General features: G+C 35.9%; 1 protein-coding gene across 9 annotated transcripts in view; it reads right to left on the reverse strand.

Annotated features, from left to right (window-relative positions):
• The window catches only part of LOC100742395 (protein NDRG3), a 35,337-nt gene that overhangs the window by 10,035 nt on the left and 11,635 nt on the right, over positions 1-13,667 (reverse strand). For 7 of the 9 annotated variants that reach the window (XR_001102371.1, XM_033321421.1, XM_033321419.1 and 4 more), the window contains 2 exons: positions 2,390-2,589; positions 1,773-1,893 (listed from right to left, as the gene is read on the reverse strand). Coding sequence is in view for 8 of the 9 variants with exons in the window: in XM_033321419.1 (XP_033177310.1) it covers positions 1,773-1,893; positions 2,390-2,589 (321 nt within the window). In the remaining variant the exon portion in view is untranslated. Of the gene's footprint in view, positions 1-1,772; positions 1,894-2,389; positions 2,590-10,671; positions 10,695-12,504; positions 12,582-13,667 lie in introns of those variants that run through there. The other 2 variants (XM_033321418.1, XM_033321422.1) reach the window with 2 other exon arrangements.

Below are 13,667 nucleotides of genomic sequence, written 5' to 3' on the forward strand. Positions count from 1 at the left end.
CGCGAGTGAGAATAGTTCGTATTTGCTGGTTGCATGAAAATCTGCATTGCAGTCTAAATTATTCTGTAACACTCTGTTTAGCTACGTATACGTCCGCCTCCGAGGTGAACCTCGATTGTTTGAGGTCAGGTTAATCGGACGTCGTAGGTAGATAGTGTCAATCTTCCAATTCCACAGTGTAAACGATTCTCAGCGATTGTGTCACGCGGTTTGCGGAATTTTCTTCTTCTTGCCGTCAATCGTAACATCGAAACGTATATGATAGCTCACGAAAGTATTTCGACATTTATCATACAAAACTTTCGTGTATCATGTGCGTTATATAAAACATTTTGAAATTGTTCGGAATTTTGAGTAGCCGTCCGTTTACGGCTGGGACAGGCCCTATACCTTCCTTAGGAATTTCCGAATTACATGTCTTCTCCGAGCTGCAAACCTAATGACTCTGAGATCAGGTAAAAAACCTCAGTCGGGAAGGCACGAGACCCAGCGGCTGGTGGGGAAAATCAGCAACATACTAGGACAGTTCATCATCAGACATCGTACTGTATGGGTGAAATACTTCACTCCCAACAAGATTCCACCATCGCCGTATTCATAACATCACGCTTTACTTTTATGCAATAAATGCAAATACAGTGCTAGATTAGTCTAACATTCGATCTATTAAAACTCCTCCACCTTGAGCGTTAAGTCATTCGAGGTACGCGGTATCGACCGATCGGTTTGACCCGACCGGTTCTTGTTTAGTCGATAATTCGCAACAGAAATTTTATTAACACTGTGATAAGATTACGACGATTATGCATATTGATCAAGTTTGAAACCAATCTGCAACCAATCTTTTATCATATATCGAAACATTGCTATCAAAACTCTATATAATATCTAATATATTTTATTGTTTCAAATAAAAGCGATCTTATCGCGTAACTTCGTTCTCGTTAAACGACAAGAGCTAGTTCAACGATTGATGACAGAGATCTTCGAATGAATTCCTGATCTAACATTTCCTGATTTCACGAGAAGTTGAATAACGAAACGGCGAACTGCGCAACAGCCGGATAAGATCGAATCCATAGAAATGCAAACGGCGATAGAGGGAAAAGCGTAAGAAAGAATTTGCCGCGCAGGCATGAGGCAAAGGAGAGAGAATCGCTCTTAAGACATGGAGGAATTACCCGCGGTACATGTTAAAGTAGGAACATAGTCGGGGCTTCGACTAATTAGGATGTTAATTAGGTCATTGATTTGCACTAATTGAATTCACTGTCGTCAACTGACGCGCGCGTATCATTCTCTTCAACGATATTTAAATATTCATACGTATAATACGTGCACATATGGTAAACATTGGGAAATCAGCTGTCTCTATTTTTGCTTTTTCGTTTTGTTTCGTCACTGTCAGCCGTGCTGCGCGTTAATTAGCAAACTCGTTACTGCACGTCAAGGGAATCGGTGTTCGAACCTGGTTGATAATTGGAAGTGGTCGCTTATCGACTTTAGGTGTGGCTGCTAGCAATTACTCGTTTGTTGGATCGTGTTCGAAATGGAAAAAGAAATTGGTCCTTTGTATAAATTTTTCATCGACTATTTAGTACGAAAACCTAAAGGTTTGCAGCGATTCCAACATTAAAAATTGTATTTATTAAAAAAAAAAAGATATAAGTTTCACGTTCAAAAGAGTAAAGGTTTGTCAGTGTGAATATTTAGCCGTAATTTTATAACGCGTTTCGAGAAACAAATAAACTTTCTGTAGAAAATGTACTTACTCCTCAGGCAGCGTGGGTGCACCTTCTTCTTGACCCGGTGCATTCACATGATAAACACAGAAGTTTTCGAGTAAAACTCTCATGTCGATGTAATTAAAGAACGCCTGGAAGCTCGATATATCTGAAAATAACGATCCACGTTTTCCTTTAATATCTTCTGCGATCAAAAATCTTACCCATCCGTATCAAATTCACTTAAAATCATCTATCTTTCTTCTCTCGAGCGACGTAGACAAATTTTCGGTCAGATTTTTCACTTTATTTTCCAACAACAACGAAGGACATTTTGAAGAATTTTAACTAATATTACCACATTCCCATATACAGTGCATAGTAATTAGAATACAGCTATTGCTTTTCAAATACAAAGTCAAAAATCTATTTGGGAATATTCCGTAATTTTTCTTTATATTAATCTCTGCTATTTCCAAACGAAGTCTCATTAATACTATTATGGCTAAGATTTTACACTGCTATATCTTTTTTATCTTAGAAATCAGTAAAATCGAACAAAGTGGTTAGAAATGATATTAGGATGGTATAAGAGCAAAATTCACATGGGGTGAAATTTGATCCATGATAGCCTCTAGAAATAATTAGAAGCATTGATTACTCACAGTTAAGGCCTAAGTCGTGATAAGTAAGAATGGCAGGTTTCGCTCGGTTCCCTTGCACAGCCACCAGCAAACTCCCTTTGTCGGTTTCAACCCTTTCCTCTCGCACAGAACTGTCGTCTCTCGATAGGCATCTTAGCGGAGGAAATTGAAGTTGAATATTTTTCAGTTCAATGTCGTCCATACTATCTGAAGGCATCGTGCTGTGCATGAAAAGAAGTCTCTTAATCCCTTGACTATTTTGCCACAACTAAATCAATCGAGACATTCTTGGCACACGTGCAAACAAAGCACCAAATATTCAAAGTTTGTTGAGTCAGACGAAATTTATACTTCGTTGGTGTTTCTTGAGTTAAGTAGGCGGTAGAAACATTGTCTTTATCATTGGTAAAATACTGAAACGTGCTTAGTACTTTGTTATCATTCACTTATAAAAGTATCATTCTTATTTGTGATGTATGTTGCGTCATTCTAATTATCTAAATGTAGTTGCTAGACTCTCGGCAATAATTGAAAATGCAATCGTTGGCTTTCTGTTTTTAAGTATCGTAATAGAGCTATCTAAAAACATAAATTCTCTTCTACTAGCTTTTTCTTTATGAAAGAAGAAAGAAGATATCTCTATCTTCATGCAGCTCTTGGGGAAAAATAGTCGTATTTTAATAACAGCGAGTGTGTTAAGCATTAAATTAAATGCGCGAACAAGGACGTTTAATAAGGAGGAAATAATCGATAGCCTAGAAAATTCAGTGCTGACTTAACCAAGGGTCGATAGAAAATTGCATAGTGGAAAATTTATGTTGAATCGATACGCATTTTTTCTCGCGTATTTTTTATGCTCACCTGATATCTATATTTGCACACTTTATTTTTAATTTTCTCGAACGCGAAACTACATGCTCGTAATGCAAGTAAAAGACGCTCCTGTTAATATCACATTTTAATCGCTAGACTAATTAGAATACTATTAGGTTAAACGAAGATAGAAGGAATTACATTCAAATGAGATACGAGAGTGCTAACCCTGAAACTATTGAATATGCAAAAGTTTGCATCGAAATGAAAAGAATCAGCCAGGTGAAGGGAGTTATTCCTTCTTGTTTATTCTCTTTTCATTCGCACTACAGACAAAGTATCATCAAATATTCGCTACGTCAACGCCAGAATATAAAATGTGCCAAGTTGATACTTTCAGTGGATTTGAATGGCTAGTCCTATAGGTTTTTGTCCCTTTCAAAGCGACGTATAAATATTTCGTGAATAAACTTTTGTTTCCCTCTGTTCTTGTGTTTCGGTAGAAATGTTACTTTTATTTGTTATAATTTTCCTTTGTTTACCCATATTAATAAGGAATTTTAAATATTGTAATAATCACAATTATAACAAAATAAAAACGTAGTTTAAGCGAAATAAATATTATTGTTCTTTATCATGTAGTATTATTGCTCTATAATTAATATTCTATCCCTTTCCATTAATTAATACGTAATATGTAACTCAATGTATAGATCATTAGACAAAAGTATCAGAGCACAGTTAGTCAATGATTTATGATAGCTAACGGAGTAGTAATCGCTACATAATTGCTTTCTAATAACTCTTCGCCATACCGTAATTCACAGAAACGATTTGCGATAGTTCAACGATTAATATTCATTTGACCCATGAATATGTATATGTATTTGTACAAGTACGATCGTGTGATATACATTCGCGCTTAATTAATTAAGTAATTAACCCGAATGTAGCAGAGACAGACCACCCTTCCCATATGCCAAAATCCAGGGCAGGATGTGCAGTTTGCGTTACGAATATATGCTCTTTCATCGATATAAACTTTGACCAATTCACGAATATACATCTCACTTATCAATACCAAAGAAACGATGAACATTATCTGAATACGAATTTCAAAATATCGAATTTTCTTATCACAATTACAAATACCTTCTTACGGAGTACTATAAATGTACAGTGTACAATGGCTTATGAAAGTATTTCAATAAAAAAAACTTTTTCTAAATACATGTATATATTATGTGTATCATATAAAAGATTTTGTATGACGTACGACACGATACGATTTCCATCCTATTGATAAAATTGAAATAAATCCGAAAATGTACATAGAAGTTACAAGATGATTATAACAAACACACAGTTCATAGAGAAGACAAGATTTGACGTCCAAGAAACTGAAAACTTTGATAAAGGTCGTTTTTGCTACGAGTCACGCAATTATAATAATCGTACATTTATCTATTATACTGCCGCCCTTAGTTAGAATATTCTATCATTTCGAAACACCCATGGAAGCTGATGTTTTATTCTTCGTTCAATTGGAAATATTTTGCCATTATTTCATAACAGCCTATCGTATAATTATTCTACATAAGCAAGGTAGATAATTTCCATTAACGCAACAATTAATTAAATGCTTGAGGCGAGACAGTGTAATGTAAAAAATACTTGAAATCGTTTGTAATTCATACTTTCAAATAACATTTGCATAAACTAGGTTATACAGTGTTAATGAAATTCCAAAAAGTTTTCATATAGCGCATCTGATATGTTCATAAAGATTGTCTATGACAAGTATTCGAATGCTTTCTTCAATTACTATATTTTTCTACAGCTAAATCGTTGATAGCACTTGCTATGCCTACGATGTCGCTAGATATGCGTGATAAAGGGTGTAATCGGACGCGCGCCTACGGAAGGTATGGATGATTTGCATAAAACTCGTGCAAACGCTTAATATAAACGCGTACACGCAAAGCCACGTACTTTATTAAAGAAGTCGGTGGTGTAGTGAGCTTTTTATGGTATCGATCCTGAGGACCACGCCCTATCGAGCATGGCGTTGCTGGTCGGATCGTGTGTTACTGAAGATGGCCCGTGTCCCCGAGACCGTGCATACCACACGCTTGCATTCTATGCGGTAATCTTGTGATTCGTGTGCGCAATTTCCCTTTGACGCCTGCAGTTCTATTCAGCTGTAGAGGACATTAAAGAGGAAACACGTAGCACCGCGTTCTTCTTCGTTAAAGCTTCCGTAATGTTCAAAAGTGCATTTCACTCTCCAGCGAAATGGCCGTTTAAGGTTCGTTTAACTACGCGTTTATTATGTGATCCAGTAAATCAGAGTACTGATTTTCCTCTTTAACGTCTTGACATGTGTATTTATGGCTTTAACGATGATTCTACCATCTTTCGCTTTATTTTCACGACTTATAAAAGGTAGGAACTTAGGAGCAATATATTAGAATAAAATAGGATTATCTGTGTCAGTATGACGTTTAAGTAGAAATAGGTAATTCGTCTTGTAATTCGCTAAATTCGATTATGAACAATCTTCGAGCTATATCTCTTCTTTTTTGATATCTTTTCTTGTTGAATCTAAGGTACACAATATTTTCCCAATTCTCTTATTATTCTACTAAAAATAGTATCTCATACTGTACAAGTTCCATTATTTTGTGAAAAGATCAAGGTTGAATTTTAAAATATCGGAGCTTAGTTCTTAGAGTTCCAAGAAATTCTAAAGTGCTTCTTGCAATAAAACCAATGGCACGTTTTATACGACCGTCCTTTCGCAGTATCGAGTAAGACGCTTCCTGATTTAAATCGCTAGGAAAAACAAATGATACTCGTGGTGATTAATTTGATCATGTTAACCGTTTAAAGAGTACTTGGGCGATGCAACCCGCGCTCTTTCTCTGTCTAATACTGGAAGAATTTACTTTGACCTGTATTCTTGAGGATTTACGGGGCGACCCAATTTAGTTTACCGGGGAAATGTCAGGATCTCAGGCTGCCCTGCTCCCTACATGCTGACGCTTCTGCAAGTTCGAGCGAGATAAAGGAACGACACCCCCTTCTTGCAGGAATATCAGTGAAAATACCATCCACTGACCTCATAAAGAAGTTACTTTCTTCGTTGGATTCCCGGGGCTGATCCTGCCCTTTTGTTGAACGTTTCTTTTCCTTGCTTTATCATTTAGGAAGGCAGCGTTGCGTAAATTGCTTTTCCAGTAATACCATTCTCGTGCTTCTCTTTTTTCATATTGTTTCTTATATGTAAATGAAAATACTGCTTCTATTTTCTGGAATACAAGCTTTAAAAACGACCTCGTTAGTCAATGTGAATTAATTTCTGCTATCATTTTAATGCTCTTTCTGTCACATTCCATATTTCGTTTATTCATGTGGCGCTTGAATGGAGCCGTGATCTCGCAAAAAGAAGAAGATATGGAACGGGATTCTCTCTTTGAAAACGTTGGCACCCGCTGCGAAAATATATCTGCAGAAATTATTTCATTAAATTTATACCCGAGATTTATAGACACAACTGGATGGCGGCAGTTCGATTTTACTTGAAAATCAATACGTTATCCTGCGGACTTCACGATACACGTACAAATGTACTCTCAAAGTAATCATTTAGAGATTGAGTCGCTAAAATGTTTCCAAGTATTCGTTGAAAATGGAACAGCGTTGACAGTTTTTTTAATATTAACAAATGGAAGTTATTTGAAATCGGTTGTACTCGTATTTAAAGCAGAATAGTAATCAGAATAGTAGAATATGTTTGAAGGTAATTTTTAGGAAAACTGTTAGTTCGCTATAATTTTTCTAGCACCGTAGAATACCATTTGGATATGAGAGTTCATTATAAATAGAGCCACATATCTATGTAATTTTAATAATAAATAAAAAATAATTAATAAACCATATTTTTTTCAAATTTAAGTGTATTATAGCCTGAACCATTATATTATTGGCTTTGTTGTTAAAAGGAAAATCTAGCCTCGAGAGAGTTAAGTGTCGAACGACATGAGTAAAAAGTTCTTCAAAGTAATTTCTCGCGCCAAGGAATTTCATGATAAATAGATAAAGTCTCGGTTAGATATACAGTACCCCTTGTTTACACTGATAGAGCATTGCTTGCGAACGATAGTAACCCAACTTTATTCACTTTATTACTATGATCATATTTCTCCGGTAACGTACACCATAATGTTATTACACAAACAGGTGTTGAAACGAACGTTTAAGATTCAGCACGAAGAAAAACATAGAAGAAGAAAAACGAGAGAAATTTATGTAAAATACTGTAATTTATATGCGAATATCAATATTATTTTTCAATATTTTAGAATTTCTATGTGTATTTTTCAATACAAGCGAGAATGATTAAATTCATTCAGAAGATATTCATTGCAATATATATTCTGTACAGATATTTACTTTATCGAATGCTAAATTCTTATTAGCATATCTATCCAATAATGATAACTGAAAAATAAATGGTCTCACCAAAGTTTTTTCATTTACCTTTTTACATTTTAAGACTAGGACATAATAAAAGTCATCTTCGTTGAAAATACGTTCCATAATTGCAAACGAGAATCCTAATAAGGAAGAAACCTACTAAAGGAAAAGGAAGAAAGTTATTACTATCGATCATCGTCCGTGAAGCGAACGAAATTTTAAAGATATCGAGTGCTTCATTTTATCTTAATTGAGTGTTTTCTAATTTCTCAAAAAGATAATAAAAACGATTTCTATATTTTTATGACGAAATACGATGTAATCTAAAAATACGACGAGACATCCAATAACAGAATAATATAACTTGAAGTATACTTCTTGTGTAGATTTAACAGCCTTCTTCTTATACCTCGATGAATTTAACTTTATCTCCCATAAACGCGATATTACGTAGGTTAGAGTCTGTAGGTTATTACTGGATTAAGATTTTAATGCATTTTAATGACTTTTAAAGACGAAAAAACGCACAGAATGCACATAAAATTGCAAGGATATGTAAAATATTCATGGTATAGTATATTTGTAAGAAATATTTTCTAGATAAAATTACTTAGGCTTCAGTTTTTAAATTAAGTTAGAATTCCATTTTCCCTCCGTTTCTTTCTATCACTGTTTTCTTAAAAAAGTATTAATTGTTTTAAAAAGATATTATACGTTTCACAGCGAACTGCACTTGCCTTACATTTGATATTTCCTTTAGAATAACAGTATGATTTTAACAATATCGCTCTTTTTGAAAATTCATTCGTTGAGATAACTGGTTCTTCTGCTTCTAAGTTGTGCTGCGAATTATCGTTTCCAACCTATTACGTTAATATAATGATCTCATTAATTCTCCAGCTGTTCTAGTTTCCGGTTAAAGATTAAACGGTACTTGTAGTGGTTCGAATATATCGTTTGAGTTCACTTCATTGAATTTCAAAGCACAGCAAATCTGTCTGTGTGTGGTTTCCCGCATCGCTAGCACGTCGCACTATCATTTCCGGTGCAAGTTAAATCCGGTTGTGTTCCTGTCCCAAGTTGTCGATGAAGATAGTAACCATAAAAGTATGTTGTCAACGTATTTTTGCGTTTTCCTTTTTGATTAACTTTTATAATTATTTGAAAAGCCACTGATTCGCAAACATTCGATAAGTCAGGATTACGATTATTACGAAGCAAGTTGAAATAAAAATATTCCGGCTTTGCATTTCACAAGGTATTCGAACAAAACTCATCGATTCGATCATCTACCTTTCCGTGACAGCTGCTTAGTTTTAAAGTTCCAATGCTCGAAGAAATGGGAATTGATTATTCCAGGATGCAGGCGAAGATGCTGGAATATCGGTTATGCAAATTCTAGACGTCGGTTTGCCTTCCAGGATCCCTCTTTATTTAAAGAAGCTTCGTAGATGCATCGACGATTGGATAATACGAACGAAAATGGATTTCTAAGACCGCAACGTTGAAAATCTGATAGACAGAGGCCTGATAAGATTTTCACGCGAATCGGACTTTCTACTGCTTTTTTTTCAACTCCGAAATTGCTTCGTGTTACGTATACGAAAAGAAAAAGTATTCGGTGGAAGGTGTTCGCGGGAATTGCGAAAAACTCCTGAATAGACACAATATCCCTGAAAAGCAGGATTTAATCGGCGGCTGCCTTCAATGACTTAGCGGGAAAAAAAAACGGCAGAACTTTTGAGGTATTCGCATAGAAAGATCAGAGAGCTTTAAAGCCGAGCTTCAAATCCGCTTCAAACTCGCTGCAAATTAATCGCGGATACCGTGCCCAGTTTCCTAGTTTTTCCAGAGTTAATTCGAAATTTAAAGTTGATTTAAATTTTAGGTCAAATAAACGTCGACGCATGCTCGAAACTGGAGCGGTTAAAACAGATAGCGAATCCACTGAAACAGTATCTTTTATTAGGGTTCGTGTATCACATTCTGTGAAATTTACAGCGTGAACGATGTTAATGAACCTCGTTAGTCATCAGATATATTATATCGTAGAAACAATAATATATTATATTTATTTATTAAATAATATATATAAGAGTTTGTGCTAAAACAGACGAGGCACATTATTCCATCGATCATGGCATAAATTTTTGATATCGTTAGGTCACGAAGATATTGAAAAAATGTACTATTGACAATTAGTTTAAGAGCTAGACATTTTCAGATTTTTCTACCTTCAGATTTTTTATTTTCAGGACAGTCATATCTCGTTGTAACGCGTGCTAATGAAGTCTGGAAATAATGTATTTTTTAATGTTTTCTATAGCAAATGTTCAAACACTTTCCTTAGCCTCGTTATACATATATTAAAAAATCATTGCAATTCCATTATCAATTGGATAATCTTCTTGGCGAGTAGACAAAAAATTTATGAAAGCACACCGAAACACGAAATAAAATTGCTGCGGTTAGAAGTAGAAACATGTCGTATACGGTTTACGGTACCTGTCGAGATTCGTAACGCTTACCGAAGAAGAGAAAATGGTGGATTCGTAAGAAACCATTCGATCGATAAAAACCAAGCTAACCACCACGAAGGAACACTCGATATCCCCGTCATTCGATATCTCGTTTGTATCCTTTTTACCGATCGATTAACCGAGCTGCACATGACGTTTTTTCGTCAGCCAGTCCTCTGTCGCAGAGAGACGCATGTAAGACGAGGCTGTCGGGAACAGATTGATTTACGTCTTTCCTTTCTGCAGTCAGGCTTTCTTTCGAAAACCAGGCGATCTCGAACGATTGCTCGCTAAATCTATGCTGAATGCAGAGCACGATTCGCTAAAGCCGTTTCACCCAGAGAAAAATAAACTTTAATCGCTTCTAAAGATAAAAATTGATCGAATGCTGAACGTCGAGAAAAATGCATCTCAAAATGTAATATAAAGAGAAAAATGAAATATGGTCTATCCATACCATGCATTAACTTCAATCTCACAACAATTCGTTACCTTTCGTTCGCCTCCGATCCTCGAAGAGTCGTTGTAGGGTCTTTGTTCTAATTTTCAACTATTTCGTGACCTCTTCTCTAGTTTCATGCGCACTCGCTAATTATGCAACGTAGGTACCTCTCTCTGTTATTGAAACTTGTCTGCCTCTAAAGGACACTATGATGTTGCACGAGAATTGAATAACGTGGGATTTTCCGTTTTCGTTAATTAGTCGCTACAATGATCGGGATTATAACGCAATGGCAGCGTATAAGATATTTCAGTACAGTTGTTAATTACTAATTAGAGAATTGCGAATTTACCTTCACTTTTTTACCATATTCTCGTTACAGACACTGTTTATAGAAATGTATACTAATATACCTTATTATGGATTATTACGATATAATTAAGGTTACGATCGGTATCCTGGTTACGTTGCAATCCAGTTGCTGTATGAAGTAATTTCATATTCGTGTTGATATTTCTCTCATTTTAATAACGAAACACGTGACAGAACAAAACACGAGCCAATATTCTAGAAGAGTACGTCTCGCGGAAACCACAATTTCATACGATGGTGTAGAGTTTCCGATTTTCTAATGCTTCGATCACGTTACCAATGATATCTCTTTAAGAGAGACAGAGATGGTTTCATTGTTTTTATCGAGTGGGAAATTGAGCTAAGTCCCGAGGATCGTACAATTCAGGTGAATCCGGCGTGTTGCCAAGTGACACAAAAACGAATTTTCAGCGAAAGTAGAACAAAATGACGTATGAGTTCACAAAGTCGTGTCACAAGGAACTCTTACATTTTAATGTCCTGCTAGCACCATTTATCATCACGCGTGTCTTATACCGCAGGAGTGAATAAGTGTCAACGAAGGATATGTGCGTATCTATAGATTACTACGTTACGATATCCTAAGAGGCCATATTTTTCTTTTGAATCGAAAATGAAATACTGCGATGCAAAAGAGAAATTAGAAAAATATATAAAGCAAAGAAGATGAAGTTTGACGTCAAAGAACCGACACCGACAATTTTCCAAATATTTTCCAAATATTATCTCTGAATTGCATATCTCGAGTTGCAAAACGAAACACAGTCGATTTTCTTCCTTTTCGATTTAGGATAAAGTGCTTCGGAGAGTCAAAAAGAGGCAAAGGATAAAAGATTAAACTTGATGTGGAAGAACTGCATTCCTCAAATGTCGGGATTGTTCAAATATTTTTTAAATATTATCTCTAAATTGCATGTCTCGAATTTCAAAACGAAACACAGTCGATTTTCTTCCTTTTCGATTTAAGATAAAATGCTTCGGAGAGTCAAAAAAAGGCAAAGGATAAAAGAAAAAACTTGATGTGGAAGAACTGCATTCCTCAAAGGTCGAGACAGTTTCTCAAATATTTCTCAGGCATTATTTATAAATCGTTTAATTCGAATTACAAGATGAAACCACAGATTCGACTTTTCTTATCCGGGATATTATTTTAAGCGATGTATGGCACTGTCAGCTGCCACAGGCTTGTGACACAAATACTACGTTGATCGATATTGCCCATTGCTTTCCATGTAACGCGGAAACTTGGCTCCTATTTACGAGTAAATATTTTTAAATTGCGCAACTTAACGTTTTCAAGGAGAAATTGTTCCTTTCTCTAATGACCCGCAGTTAATCCTAATTTCACTGCTAACTCCTCCGCAATGGAGATCAATTAAGAAGAAGTTTATTGGTTGCAATTTGAAGTAGGGCGCCAGTCTGTCTGATTACCCAATTTCGGTACAACAGAGAAAAATAACCGGCAACTCGCGCGATTACAAACTCTTCTATTACTTACTTGATCGTTCGACTTGACCGTTTCAATCAAAACAAGATGCACTCGAAACTTGTACACGATAATGCGCAATTGATCACGTATCCCCAATGCACGCTTCAAGAGTGAATCCATCTCAAAATTAAATTAATTACAACAGAACGTGTCGATACATGTATACAACAATAAATTGCGAAACGTGTTAGGATTGCGATATATTCGATGGCGGAATTCTTTGTCTCGTGGACACGTTCGAGTCAAGCGTCATTATGTACGAACAGATAGAAGCGTAAGTCTCGTAGTTTAATTACGTGGGAACAATACGACGTGTTGGTAGAATTAGAAATTTAATGTCGCGTCGTGCATCAAAGCGGCTGCTGCCATTTGGCTCGCATTGGCTCGTCGTGAACAGCGTACACGAACGAAGTACATTTGAGATGGTTATGTAACGCAGATTTCATTAAGATTGTCGTGTTAGAAACTGCATTTAAACTTCGTCCATATGCACTCTCTCTCTGTTACATAGATCGGTTGCATTATTTTATTAAGTAGTTCGAAAATATTGAACACAGGTGATTAAGTGGCTAACTGAGACTCCAATTTGCATTTTATTGTTAACTCCAAGATAGATGTCAAGCCTCAACTCGTAGTTGGCTCTTTGAATTAAAAAGAATACAGTTCGGCGCGCTTGAAAGTAGATAGTTTTGAAGAAACCTTGGAAGTTGAGGTAATATTTGAGAACTGTAATTGTGTCCAAAATTTGTATTTAAAAGGGAGACGTAATTGCGTAAAGTGGTAAACTTTCCAAGAACTTTCGTACTATTTCGACAAAGAGCGCAACGAAGAGAACCGCCAAAGTTCGTTCAAATAATCGACTACAAGAATTCCATTTTACCGGTGGAAAATCGAGAAAATACTCGCTTTCCGCGGAACCGGTGCTCCAGATACTTTTCAGACTTCATCCCGCTGTGTAATCAAAAATATATTTTCCATGGTGAATAACGAAAACGATACACGGTCATTCAATAAAAGTCAGGAGAAATAGGTCGCACGCAATGCCTCGCCATTACAATTTCATTTTCTCCGAGCCCGAGTTAATGCATCGTATCGATTCGTTCTTGCGTTACAACTTCAGAGAATTGCGATAACTTCAATGGAAAAAAAACAAGAAAGAGTGGGGGGGGGGGGGGAGGGAAAAAA

This window comes from Bombus impatiens, unplaced genomic scaffold (genome assembly GCF_000188095.3).
Source record: "Bombus impatiens unplaced genomic scaffold, BIMP_2.2 scf_0442, whole genome shotgun sequence".
In the NCBI taxonomy this organism is placed as follows: Eukaryota; Metazoa; Arthropoda; class Insecta; order Hymenoptera; family Apidae; genus Bombus; species Bombus impatiens.